Consider the following 24,353-nt stretch of genomic DNA (forward strand, 5'->3'; position numbering starts at 1 on the left):
CATTCTACTTTTCTGATTTCCAAAACAGCACATTTGCTGAAATCTGGAATTGAACCAAGGACCTTCAGATCTTCAGACTGACACACTCCCAACTGAGCTATTTCAGCAGATGCTTGACCCCAGCAATGAACGAACTGAAAGACTTGCCCTTTCAGAAAATACCATCAAAGGAAACATTGAATTTTGTGAATTCCTCTCATTCTCCTTTTCGGACTTCCAAAAAAAGAACATTTCCCGAAACCAGGAATTGAACCAGGGACCTTCAGATCTTCAGTCTGATGCTCTCCCAACTGAACTATTTCAGCAGATATTTGACCACAGCAATGAACAAACTGAAAGGCTTGCCCTTTCAGAAAATACCATCAAAAGAAACATCGAATTTTGTGAATTCCTCTCATTCTCCTTCACTGACTTCCAAAAAAAGCACATTTGCTGAAACCAGGAATTGAACCAGTGACCTTCAGATCTTCAGTCTGACGCTCTCCCAACTGAGCTATTTCAGGAGGTGTGTGACCACAGCAATGAACAAACTGAAAGTCTTGCCCTTTCAGAAAACACCTTCAAAAGAAACATTGAAATTTGTGAATTCCTCTCATTCTCCTTTTCGGACTTCCAAAAAAGAACATTTGCTGAAACCAGGAATTGAACCAGGGACCTTCAGATCTTCAGTCTGATGCTCTCCCAACTGAGCTATTTCAGCCAATGTTTGACCATACCAATGAACGAACTGAAAGACTTGGCCTTTCAGAAAATACCATCAAAAGACACATTGAATTTTGTGAATTCCGCTCATTCTCCTTTTCTGACTTCCAAAGAAATCACCTTTGCTGAAACCAGGAATTCAACCAAGAACCTTCAGATCTTCAGTCTGATGCTCTCCCCATTGAGCGATTTCAGCAGGTGTTCGACAATAGCAATGAACGAACTGAAAGACCTGCACTTTTTGAAAACACCATCAAAAGAAACATCGAATTTTGTGAATTCCTCTCATTCTCCTTTACTGACTTCAAGAAAACGAACGTTTGCTGAAACCAGGAATTGAACCAAGGACCTTCAGATCTTCAGTCTGACACTTTCCCAACTGAGTTATTTCAGCAGATATTTGACCACACCAATGAACGAACTGATGGACTTGCACTTTCAGAAAACACCATCAAAATAAACATTTCATTTTGTGAATTCCGTTCATGCTCCTTTTCTGACTTCCAAAAAAAGAACGTTTGCTGAAACCAGGAAATGAACCAGTCACCTTCAGATCTTCAGCCTGATGCTCTCCAAATTGAGCGATTGCAACAGATATTTGACCACAGCAATGAACGAACTGAAAGACTTGCCCTTTCAGAAAACACCATCAAAAGAAACGTTGAATTTTGTGAATTCCTCTCATTCTCCTTTTCGGACTTCCAAAAAAAGAACGTTTGTTGAAAGCAGGAATTGAACCAGTGACCTTCAGATCTTCAGTCTGATGCTCTCCCATTTGAGCTATTTCAGCAGATGTTTGATTTCAGCAATGAACGAACTGATAGACTTGCCCTTTCAGAAAATACCATCAAAAGAAACATCGAATTTTGTGAATTCCTCTCATTCTCCTTCACTGACTTCCAAAAAAAGCACGTTTGTTGAAACCAGGAATTGAACCAGTGATCTTCAGATTTTCAGTCTGATGCTCTCCCAACTGAGCTATTTCAGCCGATGTTTGACCATAGCAATGAACGAACTGAAAGACTTGCCCTTTCAGAATATACCATCAAAAGAAACATTGAATTTTGTGAATTCCGCTCATTCTCCTTTGCTGACTTCCAAAGAAAGCACCTTTGCTGAAATGAGGAATTCAACCAGGAACCTTCAGATCTTCAGTCTGACGCTCTCCCAACTGAGCTATTTCAGGAGGTGTGTGACCACAGCAATGAACAAAGTGAAAGTCTTGCCCTTTCAGAAAACACCTTCAAAAGAAACATTGAAATTTGTGAATTCCTCTCATTCTCCTTTTCTGACTTCCAAAAAAAGCACATTTGCTGAAACCAGGAATTGAACCAAGGACCTTCAGTCTGACGCTCTACGAACTGAGCTATTTCAGCAGATATTTGACCACAGCAATGAACGAACTGATAGACTTGCACTTTCAGAAAATACCATCAAAGGAAACATTGAATTTTGTGAATTCCCTCTCATTCTCCTTTTCGGACTTCCAAAAAAAGAACATTTCACGAAACCAGGAATTGAACCAGGGACCTTCAGATCTTCAGTCTGATGCTCTCCCAACTGAACTATTTCAGCAGATATTTGACCACACCAATGAACGAACTGATGGACTTGCACTTTCAGAAAACACCATCAAAAGAAACATCGAATTTTGTGAATTCCACTCATTCTCCTTCACTGACTTCCAAAAAAAGCACGTTTGTTGAAACCAGGAATGTGAACCAGGGACCTTCAGATCTTCAGTCTGACGCTCTCCCAACTGAGCTATTTCAGGAGGTGTGTGACCACAGCAATGAACAAACTGAAAGTCTTGCCCTTTCAGAAAATACCATCAAAAGAAACATCGAATTTTGTGAATTCCTCTCATTCTCCTTCACTGATTTCCAAAAAAAGCACGTTTGCTGAAACCAGGAATTGAACCAGTGACCTTCAGATCTACAGTCTGACGCTCTCCCAACTGAGCTATTTCAGCCAATGTTTGACCATACCAATGAACGAACTGAAAGACTTGGACTTTCAGAAAATACCATCAAAAGAAACATTGAATTTTGTGAATTCCGCTCATTCTCCTTTTCTGACTTCCAAAGAAAGCACCTTTGCTGAAACCAGGAATTCAACCAGGAACCTTCAGATCTTCAGTCTGATGCTCTCCCCACTGAGCGATTTCAACAGGTGTTCGACAATAGCAATGAACGAACTGAAAGACCTGCACTTTTTGAAAACAACATCAAAAGAAACATTGAAATTTGTGAATTCTTCTCATTCTCCTTTGCTGACTTCCAAAGAAAGCACCTTTGCTGAAACCAGGAATTCAACCAGGAACCTTCAGATCTTCAGTCTGATGCTCTCCCAACTGAGCTATTTCAGCAGGTGTTCAACAATAGCAATGAACGAACTGAAAGACCTGCACTTTTTGAAAACACCATCAAAAGAAACATTGAAATTTGTGAATTCTTCTCATTCTCCTTTTCTGACTTCCAAAAAAAAAGCACACTTGTTGAAACTAGGAATTGAACCAGGGACCTTCAGATCTTCAGTCTGACCTTCTCCCAACTGAGCTATTTCAGCAGGTATTTGACCACATCAATGAACGAACTGACAGACTTGCCCTTTCAGAAAACACCATCAAAGGAAACATTGAATTTTGTGAAATCCTCTCATTCTCCTTTTCTGACTTCCAAAAAAAGCATGTTTGCTGAAACCAGGAATTGAACCAAAGACCTTCAGATCTTCAGTCTGACACTTTCCCAACTGAGCTATTTCAGCAGATATTTTATCAAAGCAATGAACGAACTGAAAGACTTGCCCTTACAGAAAACACCATCAAAAGAAACATCGAATTTTGTGAATTCCTCTCATTCTCCTTTACTGACTTCAAGAAAAAGAACGTTTGCTGAAACCAGGCATTGAACCAGTGACCTTCAGATCTTCAATCTGATGCTCTCCCAACTGAGCTATTTCAGGAGGTGTGTGACCACCGCAATGAACAAACTGAATGTCTTGCCCTTTCAGAAAACACCTTCAAAAGAAACATTGAAATTTGTGAATTCCTCTCATTCTCCTTTTCGGACTTCCAAAAAAAGCACCTTTGCTGAAACCAGGAATTCAACCAGGAACCTTCAGATCTTCAGTCTGACCCTCTCCCAACTGAGCTATTTCAGCAGATGTTTGACCACAGCAATGAACTAACTGATAGACTTGCCCTTTCAGAAAACACCATCAAAGGAAACATTGAATTTTGTGAATTCCACTCATTCTCCTTTTCTGATTTCCAAAACAGCACATTTGCTGAAATCTGGAATTGAACCAAGGACCTTCAGATCTATCAGACTGACACACTCCCAACTGAGCTATTTCAGCACATATTTGACCACAGCAATGAACGAACTGATAGACTTGCCCTTTCAGAAAATACCATCAAAGGAAACATTGAATTTTGTGAAATCCTCTCATTCTCCTTTTCTGACTTCCAAAAAAAGCACGTTTGGTGAAACCAGGAATGGAAGCAAGGACCTTCAGATCTTCAGTCTGACGTTCTCCCAACTGAGCTATTTCAGCACATGAGTGACCACAGCAATGAACGAACTGAAAGACTTGCACTTTCAGAAAACACCATCAAAGGAAACATTGAATTTTGTGAAATCCTCTCATTCTCCTTTTCTGACTTCCAAAAAAAGAACATTTCCCGAAACCAGGAATTGAACCAGGGACCTTCAGATCTTCAGTCTGATGCTCTCCCAACTGAACTATTTCAGCAGATATTTGACCCCACCAATGAACGAACTAATGGACTTGCACTTTCAGAAAACACCATCAAAAGAAACATCGAATTTTGTGAATTCCACTCATTCTCCTTCACTGACTTCCAAAAAAAGCACGTTTGCTGAAACCAGGAATTGAACCAGGGACCTTCAGATCTTCAGTCTGACGCTCTCCCAACTGAGCTATTTCAAGAGGTGTGTGTGACCACAGCAATGAACAAACTGAAAGTCTTGCCCTTTCAGAAAATACCATCAAAAGAAACATCGAATTTTGTGAATTCCTCTCATTCTCCTTCACTGACTTCCAAAAAAAGCACGTTTGCTGAAACCAGGAATTGAACCAGTGACCTTCAGATTTTCAGTCTGATGCTCTCCCAACTGAGCTATTTCAGGAGGTGTGTGACCACAGCAATGAACAAACTGAAAGTCTTGCCCTTTCAGAAAACACCTTCAAAAGAAACATTGAATTTTGTGAATTCCTCTCATTCTCCTTTACTGACTTCAAGAAAAAGAACATTTGCTGAAACCAGAAATTGAACCAAGGACCTTCAGATCTTCAGTCTGACACTTTCCCAACTGAGCTATTTCAGCAGATATTTGACCACACCAATGAACGAACTGATGGACTTGCACTTTCAGAAAACACCATCAAAATAAACATTTCATTTTGTGAATTCCGTTCATGCTCCTTTTCTGACTTCCAAAAAAAGAACGTTTGCTGAAACCAGGAAATGAACCAGTGACCTTCAGATCTTCAGCCTGATGCTCTCCAAATTGAGCGATTTCAGCAGATATTTGACCACAGCAATGAACGAACTGAAAGACTTGCCCTTTCAGAAAACACCATCAAAAGAAACGTTGAATTTTGTGAATTCCTCTCATTCTCCTTTTCGGACTTCCAAAAAAAGAACGTTTGTTGAAAGCAGGAATTCAACCAGTGACCTTCAGATCTTCCTTCTGACGTACTCCCAACTGAGCTATTTCAGCAGCTGCTTGACCATAGCAATGAACGAACTGAAAGACTTGCCCTTTCAGAAAATACCATCAAAAGAAACGTTGAATTTTGTAAATTCCTCTCATTCTCCTTTTCTGACTTCCAAAAAAATCATGTTTGCTGAAACCAGGAATTGAACCAGTGACCTTCAGATCTTCAGTCTGATGCTCTCCCATCTGAGCTATTTCAGCAGATGTTTGATTTCAGCAATGAACGAACTGATAGACTTGCCCTTTCAGAAAATACCATCAAAAGAAACATCGAATTTTGTGAATTCCTCTCATTCTCCTTCACTGACTTCCAAAAAAAGCACGTTTGTTGAAACCAGGAATTGAACCAGTGACCTTCAGATCTTCAGTCTGACGCTCTCCCAACTGAGCTATTTCAGGAGGTGTGTGACCACAGCAATGAACAAACTGAAAGTCTTGCCCTTTCAGAAAACACCTTCAAAAAAACATTGAAATTTTTGAATTCCTCTCATTCTCCTTTTCGGACTTCCAAAAAAAGAACATTTGCTGAAACCAGGAATTGAACCAAGGACCTTCATATCTTCAGTCTGATGCTCTCCCAACTGAGCTATTTCAGCCGATGTTTGGCCATAGCAATGAACGAACTGAAAGACTTGCCCTTTCAGAATATACCATCAAAAGAAACATTGAATTTTGTGAATTCCGCTCATTCTCCTTTGCTGACTTCCAAAGAAAGCACCTTTGCTGAAATGAGGAATTCAACCAGGAACCTTCAGATCTTCAATCTGATGCTCTCCCAACTGAGCTATTTCAGCAGGTGTTCGACAATAGCAATGAACGAACTGAAAGACCTGCACTTTTTGAAAACACCATCAAAAGAAACATTGAAATTTGTGAATTCTTCTCATTCTCCTTTTCTGACTTCCAAAAAAAAAGCATGCTTGTTGAAACTAGGAATTGAACGAGTGACCTTCAGATCTTCAGTCTGACCTTCTCCCAACTGAGCTATTTCAGCAGGTGTTTGACCACATCAATGAACGAACTGACAGACTTGCCCTTTCAGAAAACACCATCAAAGGAAACATTGAATTTTGTGAAATCCTCTCATTCTCCTTTTCTGACTTCCAAAAAAAGCATGTTTGCTGAAACCAGGAATTGAACCAAAGACCTTCAGATCTTCAGTCTGACACTTTCCAAACTGAGCTATTTCAGCAGATATTTTATCAAAGCAATGAACGAACTGAAAGACTTGCCCTTACAGAAAACACCATCAAAAGAAACATCGAATTTTGTGAATTCCTCTCATTCTCCTTTACTGACTTCAAGAAAAAGAACGTTTGCTGAAACCAGGCATTGAACCAGTGACCTTCAGATCTTCAGTCTGACGCTCTCCCAACTGAGCTATTTCAGCAGATATTTGACCACAGCAATGAACGAACTGAAAGACTTGCCCTTTCAGAAAATACCATCAAAGGAAACATTGAATTTTGTGAAATCCTCTCATTCTCCTTTTCTGACTTCCAAAAAAAGCACTTTTGCTGAAACCAGGAAAGGAACGGGGATCCTTCAGATCTTCAGACTGATGCGCTCCCAACTGAGCTATTTCAGCAGATACTTGACCATAGCAATGAACGAACTGAAAGACTTGCCCTTTCAGAAAATACCATCAAAAGAAACATTAAATTTCGTGAATTCCGCTCATTCTCCTTTCCTGACTTCCAAAAAAAGCACATTTGCTGAAACCAGGAATTGAACCAGAGACCTTCAGATCTTCAGCCAGATGCTCTTCCAACTCAACTATTTCAGCAGATATTTGACCACAGCAATGAATGAACTGAAAGACTTGCACTTTCCGAAAACACCATCAAAAGAAACATTTAATTTTGTGAATTCCTCTCATTCTCCTTTGCTGCACTTCCAAAACAGCACATTTGCATGAAACCAGGAATTGAACCAGTGGCCTTCAGATCTTCAGTCTGACGCTCTCCCAACTGAGCTATTTCAGCAAGTGAGTAACCACAGCAATGAACGAACTGAAAGATTTGCCCTTTCAGAAAATACCATAAAAAGAAACATTGAATTTTGTGAATTCCGCTCATTCTCCTTTCTGACTTCCAAAAAAAGCACGTTTGCTGAAACCACGAATTGAACCAGTGACTTTCATATCTTCAGTCTGATGCTCTCCCAACTGAGCTATTTCAGCACATACTCGACCACAGCAATGAACGAACTGAAAGACTTGCCCTTTCAGAAAACAGCATCAAAAGAAACATTGAATTTTGTGAAATCCTCTCATTCTTTGTTTTGACCTCCAAAAAAAGCACGATTGCTGAAACCAGGAATTGATCCAAACACCGTCAGATCTTCAGTCTGACACTCTCCCAACTGAGCTATTTCAGCAGATATTTGACCACAGCAATGAACTAACTGAAAGACTTGCCCTTTCAGAAAATACCATAAAAAGAAACATTGAATTTTGTGAATTCCGCTCATTCTCCTTTTCTGACTTCCAAAGAAAGCACCTTTGCTGAAACCAGGAATTCAACCATGAACCTTCAGATCTTCAGTCTGACACTCTCCCAACTGAGCTATTTCAGCAGATGTTTGACCACAGCAATGAACGAATTGAAAGACTTGCCCTTTCAGAAAATACCATAAAAAGAAACATTGAATTTTGTGAATTCCGCTCATTCTCCTTTTCTGACTTCCAAAAAAAGAACATTTGCTGAAACCAGGAATTGAATCAGGGACCTTCAGATCTATCAGTCTGATAGCTCTCCCAACTGAGCTATTTCAACAGATGTTTGACCATAGCAATGAACGAACTGAAAGACTTGCCCTTTCAGAAAATACCATTAAAAGAAACATTGAATTTTGTGAATTCCGCTCATTCTCCTTTTCTGACTTCCAAAGAAAGCACCTTTGCTGAAACCAGGAATTCAACCATGAACCTTCAGATCTTCAGTCTGATGCTCTCCCAACTGAGCTATTTCAGCAGGTGTTCGACATTAGCAATGAACGAACTGAAAGACTTGCGCTTTTTGAAAACACCATCAACAGAAACATTGAAATTTGCGAATTCTTCTCATTCTCCTTTTCTCTCTTCCAAAATGTGCTATTCCTGAAACCAGGAAGTGAACAAGGGACCTTCAGGTTTTCAAATCTTCAGTCGGACACTCTCCCCACTGAGATATTTCAGCACACGTGTCATCAAAGAAATGAACAAACTGGAAGACTTTTCCTTTCAGAAAACACCATCAAAACAAACATTCTATTTCATCAATTCATTGCAATCTCCTTTTCTCTTTCCCAAAATGCACCATTGCTGAAACCGGGAATTGTACCAGGAATCTTCAGATCTTCAGTCTGACACTCTCCCAACTGAGATATTTCAGAAAATTGTTTGAAGGAAAAGGTATGACTGAAATTCTTTCCCTGTCAGAAAACACCAATGAAAGGAACATTAAAATTTGTGAATGGTGAAATACCTAATTTGGGAGAGCATGAGAATGAAGATTGGTAAGTTTTGTGTCATTAATATCTCCTGACTCATGATCGCCTCTTCTATGTTCCCCCCAAAAAACTACGATTAATGATAGGTGTCTGCAGGGTGCACAAGATCTGCCAGTATCCCTCTTCTTGTTGAACTCCCAAAGTCCAAGCTCACTGCTCACTTCCATGTATTTGCCCCTCTTTTCTCTCGCTTGCGGAACTAACTTCCCCAGTTTGTACAGTCATATTTAAACGCCTGGGCTTGGCTTAACGGTTTAGGCGGCGAGCTTTAGATCTTAGGCAACCTGAGTTTGGGTCCCTGTCATGTTGTTGAATTAACACGATGTGTGTTGACTCAGACCTGTCATTCTTCTGAGGTCACAAAATGAGTACCAGCTGACTGGCAATGGGGGTGTTGCATCAGTCGCACAGCTCCGCCCCCAGAAAATGATGCAGCCAAGCAGCCACAGGCTGCATACGAACAATCATCACAGTCCCATTCTTCCCTGCAGGGCTTAAATTCAGCTGTTCTCCATGACCTCAGGCCATGTACTATCCATACTCATGATGTCTTCTACCCCAAATGACCCCATTCCCAAGCAATCCTGCTTTCCAGGTTATTGTGATTTTTACTCCTCTCCCTCACCTATTTTTGTTTGTCAGTTGGTTTGTTCATTTTCTGTTTCATCCCCGCTCCCTCCTTCTTCTTCTTGCTGTGTTTCAGCTTGTGTGCAACATTTTCACCCCATGTGCCCTCTTTCCCCTCCCCTTGTTCTCACTCTCATCTCTACTCTGCTGTTGGTGTTTCCCCTTCACATTTTGTTTCATTCCATTCTGCTTGAGCTCTTTCATGAGACTCGACCATGTATACAAAAAAAATCTTTATTTGGATCTTTTGAGAATTTGATGAGTCAATTTCACCTTTTGATTTAAAGTTCAAATCTTGACCTTTAGTGGTTCTCATTGGATGCAGTTGCATAAAAGAATGTGTCTTTTAGACTGTCAAGACACAGACTATTCATAACAGCAGCAAGTATACATCAAGCTAAGTTAGCTACTCTTAGTTATCATGGTTGAGCCTTCAAGTCAACAGCAATTGTGTTGTCACATTGTTCTCGTGGAACCAATTACTATCACCAGTAGTGAACTCCAATTTACTGAACATTTGATATGGGTGATATGGCCAAAAATGATATACAGTGCGTATCAAAAAAAAGGTAATCCGAATTCAAGGGGTTAATATGCAAAGGTTATTTAGTTTGACAATTTACATGTGTTTTACCAATTATGAGGAGGTCCTCAGCTTTCCATTGATGCCTTTCATGCATCATTGCTGTCACACATGACTGAGTCCATGTTCATTGAAAATGACAAGTTCAAATCGCATTTTTACAAGTTTGGCTAATCGGTGCAAGACAGTTTTAAATAGACGCATTACTTGTCGCCTGCCAAGTTGATTATGTAAAATTGTTAAGCTGGTCTGGTAATCGTCAGTTGCGTCATCTTTTGTTTAAGATGGGTATTTAAGATGGGCCTATAGTGTATGGGTTTAGAGGCAGTCTGAGTCATTGAAAAGATGGTTCAACTTATGACTGAACAGCGGACCTTCGTGGTTACAACCTTTCACCAAACTGGAAGTTTGCAGCGAACTTGTGATGCGTTCAGGGAACGTTTCCCAGAACGGGAGCCTCCAGCAGCCAAAACAATCTGGGCGAATGTTAGAAAATACCAAGAGCATGGCACTAGCCTCAACTGCAACAAGGAGAATTCTGGTAGGAGGCACACGGGGCGATCGTAAATGAACAGTGTAAGCAGTAAGGCAGCAAGTTTTGGAGCATCCTAGGGGTACCAGCACAAGACGAAATGGGACGGGATTGCCTTCGGCAACATTCAACCAAATCACAAGACTGGACCTCCACCAACATCCATATCGGATTCACATCCGGCACCAACTTACGCCAGGGGACTTTGCTAGGAGCCTGGTGCTTGCCAGATGGTTGACAGCACGTTGCGAAGCAGATGTCAATTTCCTGCGCTATCTCGTTATCGGCGACGAAGCTGCTTTCGCCATGGACGGCAAAGTCAATACCCATAATGTTCTTGAATATGCACCGACAGGACAACCCCCGGAATTTAATTTTGACACCAACATGAATCGACAAAAGTGGTCTGTTTGGTTGGGACTTTGTGGAAGTGGTCAGGTGATCGGACCATTTTTCTTTCAAAGGAATGTCAATGGTAACAGGTATCTGCAGATGATCAATGATGAAGTCTTACCACAGCTGGAGGAGAACTTTGAGCGACAGGTTCGTGGTGTCTTCAGATATCTCTGGTGGGCCCAAGCCGGCACCCCAGCACATTGTCTCATCGCTGTCCGAGATCGACTGAGGGAACTCTTTGGAGACCGAGTCAACTCCCTCAACCATGCAGTGGAATGGCTGCCAAGATCACCTGACCTCACACCATGTGATTATTTACTTTGGGGACATTTAAAGAACAAGGTGTTCATAACTCCTCCCCGTGATCTTGACGAATTGCAGGGCCGTATTCGACATGAAGTGGATGCTTTGCGCAATGACCCGGCTATGGTGAGACGAGCATGCTCCGCCGCTGTGAGCTTTGTGTTGAAAGGGGAGGTGGACATGTTGAAGGTGTGGGTGCATAAAGGCCAATCATTCCTGAGAAAAGTTCACATCTGACGTTCATTTTGCACCAATTATCCTGACTTGCATCGATTAGCCAAACTTGTAAAAATGCGATTTGAACTTGTCATTTTCAATGAACATGTACTCGGTCATGTGTGACAGCAATGCTGCATGGAAGGTAACAATGGAAAGCTGAGGATCTCCTCTTAATTAGTATACCACATGTAAATTGTCAAAATAACCTTTGCATACGAACCCCTTGAATTCGGATTACCTTTTTTTTGATACGCACTGTATATCAGGATATTTAAGCTGAATGCCTCAACTCTGTGTTTGCCTCTAAATCTTGTGTCCCAAACCCATCCCTCTCTGTACCCACCGTACCCAGTCGTACCCAGCTGCTCCTGGACTCTGTGTCCTTTCCTCCTGACAAGGTGGAAAAGTTTCTGTCAACCCTCGACTCTGATTCTGCAACTGGTCCTGACGGCATCAGCCCACGAGTCCTAAAATCATGTTCTTCTGCTCTTTCACTCCCTCTTTCTGTTCTCTTCACCCTCTCTTTTGCTCAAGGTCATCTGCCATCTGCTTGGAAATCAGCCAACATCACCGCTTTGCACAAAAAAGGTGCAAAAACAGATCCCAGCAACTACAGACCAATCAGCCTTCTCCCAATTATCAGCAAAGTCATGGAATCCATCATTGCTTCAGATATGAAATTATTCCTCTTCTCCAATGGCTTGATCTCTGATCATCAATTTGGTTTCAGACCTGGTCAGTCTACTCTGGACATGCTGCTTCTGCTTTCTCAACAATGGATGGAGGTCCTCAACGCCAAACAGGAAATTAGAGCTGTCTCCCTTGATATTTCACGTGCCTTCGATACGGTCTAGCACCCTGCTCTGCTCACCAAACTCTCCTCCTTTGGTATCCATGGAAATCTCCACGCATGGCTGGCGGACTTCCTCTCTGGTCGTAGTCAACGTGTGGCCCTGAATGGGTTTCTCTCATCTCCTCTTCCTGTTCAGGCTGGAGTTCCCCAAGGTAGTGTTCTGGGCCCTGTGCTTTTTCTGGTCTTCATCAATGATCTCTCTGACTCTCTTGAAAATCCTCTCTATCTCTTTGCTGACGACTCTACTCTCTGTCGCTCCATTCCTCATCCCTCAGATCGGCAGTCTGCAGCCTCCTCACTCTCTGCAGAACTGGACAAAATCACAGACTGGGCAAACAAATGGAACATGTCTTTCAATCCTGATAAATCTCACACTCTTACGATGTCTCTCCGAAAAGACCGACTGGAAAACCCTCCCATCCACTTTCTGAATAATCCTCTCCAAGAAGTTCTGTCACTCAAGCTTTTGGGTCTCACTATTTGCCATGATCTTTCCTGGGAAAACCACATTTCAAATCTGGCCTCCAAAGCCAGTCGCCGACTGGGCATCCTCCGTCGTGCGAAGTCCTTCCTTGGCACACCTGAGCTCCTCACCACATACAAGGCTTTCATCCGCAGCTCTATGGAATACTGCTCTCCCCTCTGGTCTGGTGCTCCTGCCTCACACCTAGCCCGTCTTCACGCTGTTGAAACCAAAGCGTTCAGAATCATTGGAATCTCCCGCGATGAAGCTAACTCCAAGGGCCTTTCACTCACTCACCGCAGGCAGGTTGGTGGTCTTTCCGTCTTCTACCGACTCCTCTCTGGCCTTGCCCCCCAACCCTCTCTGGGCTCTGTCCCCCAAATATTCCTACAGGTCGTACAAGATCTGCCTGCAACCCTCTTATGGTTAAACTGCCAAAATCAAGACTTTCTGCTCACCTTCACTCCTTCATTCCTCTTTTCTCCCGCCTCTGGAACAAACTCCCTCACTCTCTTCAATCCCACTGCACCCTCCAGGTCTTTAAAACAGCTGTTCACCACCATCTCTTATCCTCCCCCATCCAAAACCTTGATCTTTTCTACCCCCGCTAATTTCGGTCCCCTTGTGTTTTATACCTCTCCCCCCCCCCCCCCCCCGCCCTCCCCCCAAGCCCTCTCCCTCCCACACTTCTCCCTGCTCTCAAATGTTGTGGTTGTGTGCTTCCCCTTCTCTCTCCATCTTGTCTTCCGCTCCCTCTTTTTGTGTGTTTGTTTGTCTGGTTGATTTGTTTGTGAAATAAATGCTAGCTCTTTCACGAGCCTCGATTCAGTATACAAAACAAAAAAAATAATCTCCAAAAGTTGTGGACGGATTTGGACGAAATTTGGTGGGCAGGTTGTGTGTGTGGCAAGGACTAATCGCTTCGATTTTGGTGAAGATCTGAATGTGGATTCGGATATGATAATTATTTAATTTTTAAGTGATTCTTCACCATTGAGAGATCGGGTGAAAAGCGATATATAACATGATATTTAAAAAAGTTATGGATGAGTTATGAATAAAATTGGTGGCCGAGTTGGTTAGGGGACAAGAACAAGCAGATTAGATTTTGGTTCAGGTCCATCAGTGGGTTACAACATGTAAACTGTTCACCATGTGGAGGTATGCTCTATACTGAGTGCCCTTCCAGGTAACTCTTGAATTCATTCCAATTGAATGTTATATTTTGAATACGAATCGGAGCATGAATCGGAAAACGTACTTTAAGTTAAGCAGTACTTTGGCTTTGAATCCATCCCTATTGCACATGCACAGAGAGGAGCGAGATAATTTTTTTTTACTCTGTCTGATTCATTCGAAACTCTTTTGTTATTTTTCTTTCTTGTTTGGAAAGACTGAAAATCATTCCAAACAAGAAACACTGTTTTTAAGGATGTCATAAATGACACAAACAACAAGCACGAATAACTAATAAAACGTGTTATATAGGGTGGTGTAACTGGTGACACTGAATCAGCGGCGGTAAACTTCCCCCAAAAATTTTTCTGCAAACTTTAAAATCTTTATTTTATTTCAGTTGAATTATATGCATGAACAATGTAGAACACAAATACGTCTTATTGACTCTTTCAAAACCCGTTGGCCCAGCAGTACTTGGATAAAATATTACAGCATTTACGTCATGTTACGACGAATCAAATTTGCCGCTCGTCGACCCCACCAATGTTTCTCAAGAGTGTCATTACAGCATTGTAATGACATAAATGTCGTCGTAATGACATACATGCTGCACGGGGTAATGTGTTACATGAATTCTCTAGTTTACCATGTGTATATTTTTATAACTTCTTTGTGCAGTTGTAGTAGCCCAAAAAGGTATATTATCTCAATAATTTACATACAGGTGGTCAAAAAAAGTTGACCCACGAAAAGTGCTGTTAAAACTTCAATATTCTTCAAAAATCAATAATACCATAGAATTAGATGAATCGATATATCTCATATCTATAAGAGAAATTTCATAAATGTAACTAAAACACAACAAAGCATGACCTAGGAAATGCTTGAAATGCTCGCCTTGGTACTGGATGCATACTTGGATATGTCTCAAAGTTATTGATGACTTCAGTTTGTCAGCTTTTACTTCATTGAAATCCTATAGGGGGATAGTTTCACATCCTTATGAAGAATGTTCAACAAAGTCCGCTTTTTCACACCTAACTACAACAGCATGTTGACTTATTCGGGCTGGTTCAATGACCAACTGACTGTGTGGCACGTTCAATGACCTCAGGGGTTCTCACTGAATGACTACCAGTCTTGGGATTTTGAATTAAAGTTTAACACATCCCCCCCCCCAATTACTGAACTTCTTTATCCAGGTGTGCATTGTTTACTTGTCCCGTGGCTTCTCAGCAGCTGAAACTGGTGTTGAACTTTGAGTTTCCTTAAATAACTGCATTTGAAAGGAGATTGATGCCGGAAACCTCTTCTGTTCTGTTGTCTAGGGCATGCTCATTTTTCATGTAAGGGTCATGATCATCTTTTTCATCTCTCATAGATAATCTGTATGCTTGTTGTTTTCTACACCTTCTCAGCTTTCCACACCGGTCATATAAAAGAGTATTTACAAAAAATAAAGTTGTAGGATGATCATGTCGAGTCTCCTCAGGGCAATGATGGCATTGCCTTTCTATGGCTGGTACACACGGGAAAGTGTGTGGTATTGATGGGGGTCACCACTCCTCTCCGTCTCTCTGCTGGCCATTGGGGAATTCACCCTCTTCCGCCCGTGCTGTTGGAGACGACTGGACTCTCAACCACCAGATGTGCAGAACCCTCTGCCATTTAAACCGCATGGCTGTGGACCGTTACCCTGGTAAGGGGGGCTGACAGGTACTACACCATGCCCACAGGTGACCTGGGGTTATGCCAGGCAGGGGCATCCATCTCCCTGAGGTATCAGAAGACACCCCACATACCCATGTAGGATAATAAAAAATGGGGGAGGGGAGGAGATTATAAACTGTCACACTGTGGTTGGAGGGCAGGGTATTTTATCAATGAGTGCAACGTCCCCCAGATATACATCAAGCTAATAACCCATCTGCTAGCATTGATTGCTAGAGGACATCGAAGATCCCTTGGTATCCCTCGACAAAGAGTGGGTGAGTTATCAGCAGCACCCTGCAAAAAGTTCCAAATTTCTGCCCTAACTTGGTCAAGAGATGAAGTGGATACCACTGAGTCTAATTTGCACATGGAAATGCCAGCATGGTCTTGCAATGATATGTGGGATCTTGGGATAGAAAATGACTACACCCACGATTGAGATAAAGTGAGAGGTTTTTCAGCACTGTCTCCACATGTTACAGAGGTGGTGTGGTAGGGGAGTAATTACTTCAGTATTGAGGAGTGCTGGATGGAAGCACATCAAGTGGAACATATATAGGACTGCTTTAAAAAAGGAAAACACAAACATAGTGCATATTTTGTTCATCACAATTTCTTGGTAGAAGGTGGGTGTTTGAGACTTTTCCTGGGCTTGGGAATAGGCAAGGCAGGACAATTTTCGGATGATAGCTTCCACAGTGCGGTGAACCTGGAGTGCAACAAAATTAGAAACATTGACACAAAAGCACAGCATAAGGTCGGAATAAAAAGTGGTGCCAAATGACCGATGTTTACTTGGGAGAAATAAAGCTGATTGGTTGCAGGAGTGAAGATTGATCCATTGAGGTTGAACTGGTTTCAGGTTCATTGTCATGAGGTTGTGTTGCTTCCCTTGATGAAGCCAGCTTTGTTGACTCCAATGATGATTGGTGAGAAGGCAAATGAAATTGTTGTGCTGATTCCAAATCACACACAATCTCATTGCACTGTTGGCAGAAAACGCTGCTGTTAGAACATAGGTTCTGAAATGAAATATTTTGTTTGCAATAATCTTGTAGTTGTTTTATTTTGACTTTAATGTCCAGAGTTATTCATTAAATCACACCAAACATCTGAGATAAGTACTGCACAGGAAAACATAGACACCAGAAAATGTGAATTGCACCATTATGCACAAAGTAACTGAGTGAGAAAAGCTTAATTTTCCAAAAGACAAAACCATTTTAGCTATTATTCAGAGCTCCATAAACTACTTTGATACTTATACAACAAGCAAGTTGGTGGGATCCTAATCAAATGGAAGACCAAATAGTAAGTACTGAATTGGTGTGATCAGGAGCAACCCCAATAAGTAAAGAGCAGAGATGGAGTAATCAAGAGGAACCTGGATAAGTAAAGAGCAAATATGGAGTCATCAGGAGGAACCTGGATAAGTAAAGAGCAAGGATGGAGTCATCAGGAGGAACCTGGATAAGTAATGAACAAAGATGGAGTCATCAGGAGGAATCTGAATAAGTAAAGAGCAAGGATGGAGTCATCAGGAGGAACCTGGATAAGTAAAGAGCAAAGATGGAGTCATCAGGAAGAACCAGAATAAGCAAAGAGCAAAGATGGAGTCATCAGGAGGAACCTGGATAAGTAAAGAGCAAAGATGGAGTCATCAGGAAGAACCAGAATAAGCAAAGAGCAAAGATGGAGTCATCAGGAGGAACCTGGATAAGTAAAGAGCAAATATGGAGTCATCAAGAGGAACCTGAATAAGTAATGAACAAAGATGGAGTCACCAGGAGGAATCTGAATAAGTAAAGAGCAAGGATGGAGTCATCAGGAGGAACCTGGATAAGTAAAGAGCAAAGATGGAGTCATCAGGAAGAACCAGAATAAGCAAAGAGCAAAGATGGAGTCATCAGGAGGAACCAGAATAAGCAAAGAGCAAAGATGGAGTCATCAGGAGGAACCTGGATAAGTAAAGAGCAAAGATGGAGTCATCAGGAGGAACCTGGATAAGTAAAGAGTAAAGATGGAGTCATCAGGAGGAACCTGAATAAGTAAAGAGCAAAGATGGAGTCACCAGGAGGAACCTGGATAAGTAAAGAGTAAAGATGGAGTCATCAGGAGGAACCAGAATAAGCAAAGAGCAAAGATGGAGTCATCAGGAGGAACCTGGATAAGTAAAGAGCAAAGATGGAGTCAACAGGAGGAACCTGGATAAGTAAAGAGTAAAGATGGAGTCATCAGGAGGAACCTGAATAAGTAAAGAGCAAAGATGGAGTCACCAGGAGGAACCTGGATAAGTAAAGAGCAAAGATGGAGTCATCAGGAAGAACCAGAATAAGCAAAGAGCAAAGATGGAGTCATCAGGAGGAACCTGGATAAGTAAAGTGTAAAGATGGAGTCATCAGGAGGAACCTGGATAAGTAAAGAGTAAAGATGGAGTCATCAGGAGGAACCTGAATAAGAAAAGAGCAAAGATGGAGTCACCAGGAGGAACCTGAATAAGTAAAGAGCAAAGATGGAGTCAACAGGAGGAACCTGGATAAGTAAAGAGTAAAGATGGTGTCATCAGGAGGAACCTGAATAAGTAAAGAGCAAAGATGGAGTCACCAGGAGGAACCTGGATAAGTAACGAACAAAGATGGAGTCATCAGGAGGAATCTGAATAAGTAAATGTCATGTATGCAGTGCAAATGTTCACCATTGTATCCCTACACCGGGACCGGGTTGTATCCCTACGCCAGAGCTCGGATGGCGCTGCTGTGAATCGGGCCTTGATCGGCAGAGTGAATAAACGCGTATGACAATTGATCGCAGTTTGTCGAGATACTTTACATGGCGACGAAGGTGGGATAGCATTCATCAACTCCGGGCAGCCAACGTTTCTCCTACCGCAGCATACACACTCAAAAATGTGCTGGATACGTACCCGGATGTCTTCAAGGATGAGCTTGGAACCTTGAAAGGACATACGGCTAAACTCAGGGTTGACCGGGATGCCAATCCTATATTTTGCAGGGCTCGCCCAGTCCCTTTCGCCCTGCGTGAGCGGATTGACAAGGAACTGGATCATCTTGAAAATCTGGGGATCATCGAGCAAATCCAGTATGCCGAATGGGCGGCACCCATCGTTCCGGTCATAAAATCGGACCAGTCCATCCGCATATGTGGAGATTATAAAATGACCGTGAACAGGTGTTCTTCATTGGATAAATATCCAATCCCGAGGATCGAAGACCTTTATGCTCGTCTCACGGGAGGCAAGACTTTTACGAAACTCGATCTCAAATCCGCCTATCTACAGCTCTGCTTGGACGAGAATTCGAAACAGTATCTTACCATCAACACGCATCGTGGGTTGTATAGGTACCACCGACTTAGTTTTGGAGTGAAATCTGCACCTGGAATTTATCAGCGTGTCATGGAGAGTTTGTTTGCCGCCGAACGCAACGTCGTTTGTTACCAGGATGATATTCTGGTTACTGGTCGTACGGACGCGGAACATCTACAGAACCTGGAGAGAGTTCTGAAGAAGATTTCGGACTCCGGCCTACGTTTGCGTCGAGACAAGTGCAAGTTTATGGTGCCATCAGTCACGTACCTGGGTCATACGATTGATGCCGAGGGTCTACACCCGACAGATGAGAAAGTCCGAGCTATCAAGGATGCTCCTTCTCCACGAGATGTGACCGAATTGAAGTCATACCTCGGTTTGCTTCAGTTCTATGGTCGTTACATCCCGAATGTGACCGACGTTTTGGGCCCCCTTTATCGGCTTTTGAGGAAAGGAGTCTCCTGGAGCTGGGGGTCTACTGAACAATCAGCATTCCAGACCTCTAAGGATCTGCTCAAATCGTCCAATGTTCTCGTTCATTTTGATCCAGAGAAGGATCTTGTGCTGACATGCGATGCCTGTCGGTATGGAGTGGGGAGTGTATTATCGCACGTGATGCCTGATGGTACGGAAAGACCGGTTGCATTTGCATCCAGAACGTTGTCCCCGGCAGAGAAAAACTATTCCCAACTTGACAAGGAAGGATTGGGAATCGTTTTCGGCGTCGGCAAATTTCGCCAGTACCTTCTTGGACATCATTTCACGATTCGCACTGATCACAAGCCGCTGATCAGTCTGTTTGGTCCAACTAAGGCGACATCTGACACACTACCGCCCAGGATCATCCGCTGGTCCCTGTTTCTCGCTGCTTATGACTACACCATATGTTATAAGCCCGGTTCGTCTATCACAAATGCAGATGCCATGAGTCGGTTACCCCTTCCAGAATCCGTTGATGATTCGCCTACACCAGGATCCATTATCGCACTGATGGATCATCTGGAAGATTGTGCTGTCGATTCCGGCCAGATCCGCACTCATACTCGACGAGACCCCGTTCTGTCCAGAACTGTCCAGGCTGTACAGCTTGGATGGCATTTGCTACCTGAGGGTGACCCAGATTTTGCGGCTTTTAAAGCACGTAAAAACGAACTCAGCGTGGAAAATGGTTGCCTACTCTGGGGATGTCGTGTCGTGATCCCAAAAAATCTGCGTTCCAGGGTCATGGATGAAATCCATGACTGTCACCCTGGGATTGTGAAGATGAAGTCACTCGCCAGAAACTATGTGTGGTGGCCGAATCTTGATGCTGATATCGAACATCATGTTCGACATTGTTACCCCTGCCAGAGCACCCGGAATACACCTGTGAAAGCGCCACTGCATCCCTGGGAATGGCCCAGCGAACCGTGGCATCGCCTACATCTCGATTATGCCGGGCCTATTAACGGCAGCATGATTCTAATAATTACGGACGCGCACACAAAATGGATTGATGCCTATGTGACGCGTGGTACTACGTCAGCCATTGTCATCGAAAGACTCAGACGCTGTTTCGCCACTCATGGTCTGCCCAGGATGATCGTGAGTGATAACGGTTCGTGTTTTTCCAGTACCGAGTTTGCCAAGTTCACACGTCGGAACGGCATCAAACATAAGTTTGTCAGCCCACATCACCAGGCTTCAAATGGCTTGGCCGAACGATCCGTGGGAATCATCAAATCCGGATTGCAGAAACTTCAGGAGGGAACCCTGGAAACAAAGCTGTCTCGTCTCCTGTTCAAATACCGCATCACGCCACAATCAACAACCGGTGCAGCTCCGTCTGAGTTATTGATGAAACGACACTTGAGATCGACACTTGACAATCTCAAACCAGACATATCATCAAATGTTTATCAGAGCCAGCTTAATCAAAAGTTGGTGCACGATAAGACGTCCAACAGTCGATGTATCAACATTGGAGATCCAGTGTTTGCCCGAAATTTTGGTGCAGGTGCGACGTGGCTACCGGGAGACATCATCGAGAAGCCAGGTCCACTGTCCAGTGTGATTCGCCTGCAGGACGGCCGCGAAATTCGTCGACATCAGGACCACATAACCTACCGTCACTGTGAGTCGATGGAGCCTGTAGCATCGTCACAGTCAGGACAACAGTTCGACCCGCCACTGCCGGAGATCGTCGTGGCCGCTCCAGCCGGCTCGGATGCCCCGAAAACCTCTGCAAACGCTACACCCTTCGTGGAGACCAAAGGAATCACCTCGGACTCTGTATCCACTGGTACACCGCGACCCAAAGGAATCACCTCGGACTCTGTATCCACTGGTACACCGCGACGCTCAATGCGTGAGAGAAAAGCACCCGACCGGTTGAATCTTTGAAGATGTTTTTTTTTCACGTTGACACATGTTCTATTTTCACGTATTTTCATTATTCTCATAACCGTTTGCACACATATTTTCACATGGTTTGGAAATGTTGCTTTTGAAATGTCAATTCTGGAAATCTAGCACGTATTGCTCTTGGTAATTTTGGACTTAAAGGGGAGGATGTCATGTATGCAGTGCAAATGTTCACCATTGTATCCCTACACCGGGACCGGGTTGTATCCCTACGCCAGAGCTCGGATGGCGCTGCTGTGAATCGGGCCTTGATCGGCAGAGTGAATAAACGCGTACGACAATTGATCGCAGTTTGTCGAGATACTTTACAGTAAAGAGCAAAGATGGAGTCATAAGGATGAACCTGGATAAGTAAAGAGCAAAGATGGAGTCATAAGGAGGAACCTGGATAGGATTCTGGTTTCAGCCGCTATTCCTCAAACTCAAACCCATCCAGGCGCAGCAAGTGGGCCTTACAGAAAAGTTTCTGCAATAATTCACTTCTCCCAGGCAGATAGATAAAGAAAGAGAAAAAAAGAGTATAAGAGCTAAAAGAAAAGAAAAAGCAAGAACTAGATAAAGAGAAATGTACTCGTATAAAATAGAAAGAAGTGTGAAAGGAACCAAGAACAAAGATGTCGGGACGTACCCGGATAGATGGATTTCAGCAGTTACTCCCCAGGCTCAAACGCAGCAACATATACATGCTACCACCACGCAGCAACATATACATGCTACCACCACGCAGCAACATATACATGCTACCACCACGCAGCAACATATACATGCTACCACCACGCAGCAACATATACATGCTACCACCACGCAGCAACATATACATGCCACCAAGTGGTGGCATGTATATGTTGCTGCATGGTGGTGGCATGTATATGTTGCTGCGTGGTGGTGGCATGTACACGCAGCAACATATACATGCTACCACCACGCAGCAACATATACATGCCACCACCACGCAGCAACATATACATGCCACCACCACGCAGCAACATATACATGCTACCACCACGCAGCAACATATACATGCCACCACCACGCAGCAACATATACATGCTACCACCACGCAGCAACATATACATGCCACCACCACGCAGCAACATATACATGCCACCACCACGCAGCAACATATACATGCCACCACCACGCAGCAACATATACATGCTACCACCACGCAGCAACATATACATGCTACCACCACGCAGCAACATATACATGCCACCACCACGCAGCAACATATACATGCTACCACCACACAGCAACATATACATGCTACCACCACGCAGCAACATATACATGCCACCACCGCGCAGCAACATATACATGCCACCACCACGCAGCAACATATACATGCCACCACCACGCAGCAACATATACATGCCACCACCACGCAGCAACATATACATGCCACCACCACGCAGCATCATATACATGCCACCAGCACGCAGCAACATATACATGCCACCACCACGCAGCAACATATACATGCCACCACCACGCAGCAACATATACATGCTACCACCACGCAGCAACATATACATGCCACGACCACGCAGCAACATATACATGCCACCACCACGCAGCAACATATACATGCCACCACCACGCAGCAATATATACATGCCACCACCACGCAGCAACATATACATGCCACCACCACGCAGCAACATATACATGCCACCACCACCAAAAGGAATGAAGGGAACTAACATTAATTACATGGATAAAAGAAAATGCTCAAAATGAGGACGATGTATATGCTTCATGTTTTAAACTATGAGCTGTGTGTGGCCCTTCATCTTGCATCTGTCCACATACATTATGGATGCCCTGTGATGCAGATGAGGACAATGCGTCTTTGTAAATATTATTTCTTTCCTTGGGAGGGCCGACGTTACTTTACTGATGTACTGTTCTTCTTCAGATAGGGATTGCAACATTCCTTAAACTTGAGAAACAACATACAGCTGCTGCAGTATTTTCTGTAAAGGATCCAACGATACCAACCGGCAATGTGATAATTAGGAATGCACAATATACATATCTGTTTCTTCTTCTCTCTTCCTTCTCCCCCTGCTGGCCGTTTGTGTGTTGGGCGTGGCAATATGGCGGCTCTGTATGTGTGGTGAGATGCGAGCTGCTCCGACTTTCGATCTTTCTACCCTCCCCCCCCCCCTTTTTTTTTTGGTCGTTGTTTCCACCTTTTCCTTTCCACTTTTGTTTATTTTCACATTGTGTATTCTCTGTCTCCCCCCACCACTCCATTTTCATCAAACCCGGTACCACAACCCTCATCCTCCCTTCCCTTTTTTCCTTCCTCCACCTCCCACGCCCGTTCCCCCCGCTCAGTCTTCCCTCCCCCCAACTCGTTCCCCTCGCCCCCCACTCGTTCCCCTCGCCCCCCACTCGTTCCCCTCATCCCCCACTCGTTCCCCTCATCCCCTCACCCCATTCCTCCCCTCATCCACACTCCCCCACCTCATCCACACTCCCCCACCTCATCCACACTCCCCCACCTCATCCACACTCCCCCACCTCACCCCACTCCCCCACCTCACCCCACTTCCCCCCCCTCACCCCACTTCCCCCCCTCACCCCACTTCCCCCCCTCACCCCACTCGTCCCCTCACCCCACTCGTCCCCTCACCCCACTCGTCCCCTCACCCCACTCGTCCCCTCACCCCACTCCCCACTCGTCCCCTCACCCCACTCCCCACTCGTCCCCTCACCCCACTCGTCCCCTCACCCCACTCGTCCCCTCACCCCACTCCCCACTCGTCCCCTCACCCCACTCCCCACTCGTCCCCTCACCCCACTCCCC

At 43.7% G+C, this 24,353-nt stretch overlaps 1 protein-coding gene and 2 non-coding genes across 4 annotated transcripts in view; all 3 read right to left on the reverse strand.

The window, feature by feature from the left end:
- Positions 1–627: 627 nt before the first annotated feature.
- TRNAF-GAA (transfer RNA phenylalanine (anticodon GAA)) lies at positions 628–700 on the reverse strand. Its single transcript has one exon. It is a non-coding gene; the product is annotated as a tRNA-Phe (tRNA).
- A 1,901-nt stretch (positions 701–2,601) lies between these two features.
- TRNAY-GUA (transfer RNA tyrosine (anticodon GUA)) lies at positions 2,602–2,674 on the reverse strand. The gene has a single exon. It is a non-coding gene; the product is annotated as a tRNA-Tyr (tRNA).
- Positions 2,675–14,467: 11,793 nt separating this feature from the next.
- Positions 14,468–24,353, reverse strand: part of LOC137415684 (uncharacterized) — a 403,425-nt gene continuing 393,539 nt past the window's right edge. For both annotated transcript variants that reach the window (XM_078783187.1, XM_078783188.1), the window contains 2 exons: positions 16,603–16,793; positions 14,468–16,516 (listed from right to left, as the gene is read on the reverse strand). In XM_078783187.1, the coding sequence (XP_078639313.1) occupies positions 16,414–16,516; positions 16,603–16,793 (294 nt within the window). In that variant the 3' untranslated portion in view covers positions 14,468–16,413. The remainder of the gene's footprint in view (positions 16,517–16,602; positions 16,794–24,353) is intronic.

The sequence above is a fragment of the Myxine glutinosa genome, chromosome 8, assembly GCF_964187855.1.
Source record: "Myxine glutinosa chromosome 8, kmMyxGlut1.1, whole genome shotgun sequence".
NCBI lineage: Eukaryota > Metazoa > Chordata > Myxini > Myxiniformes > Myxinidae > Myxine > Myxine glutinosa.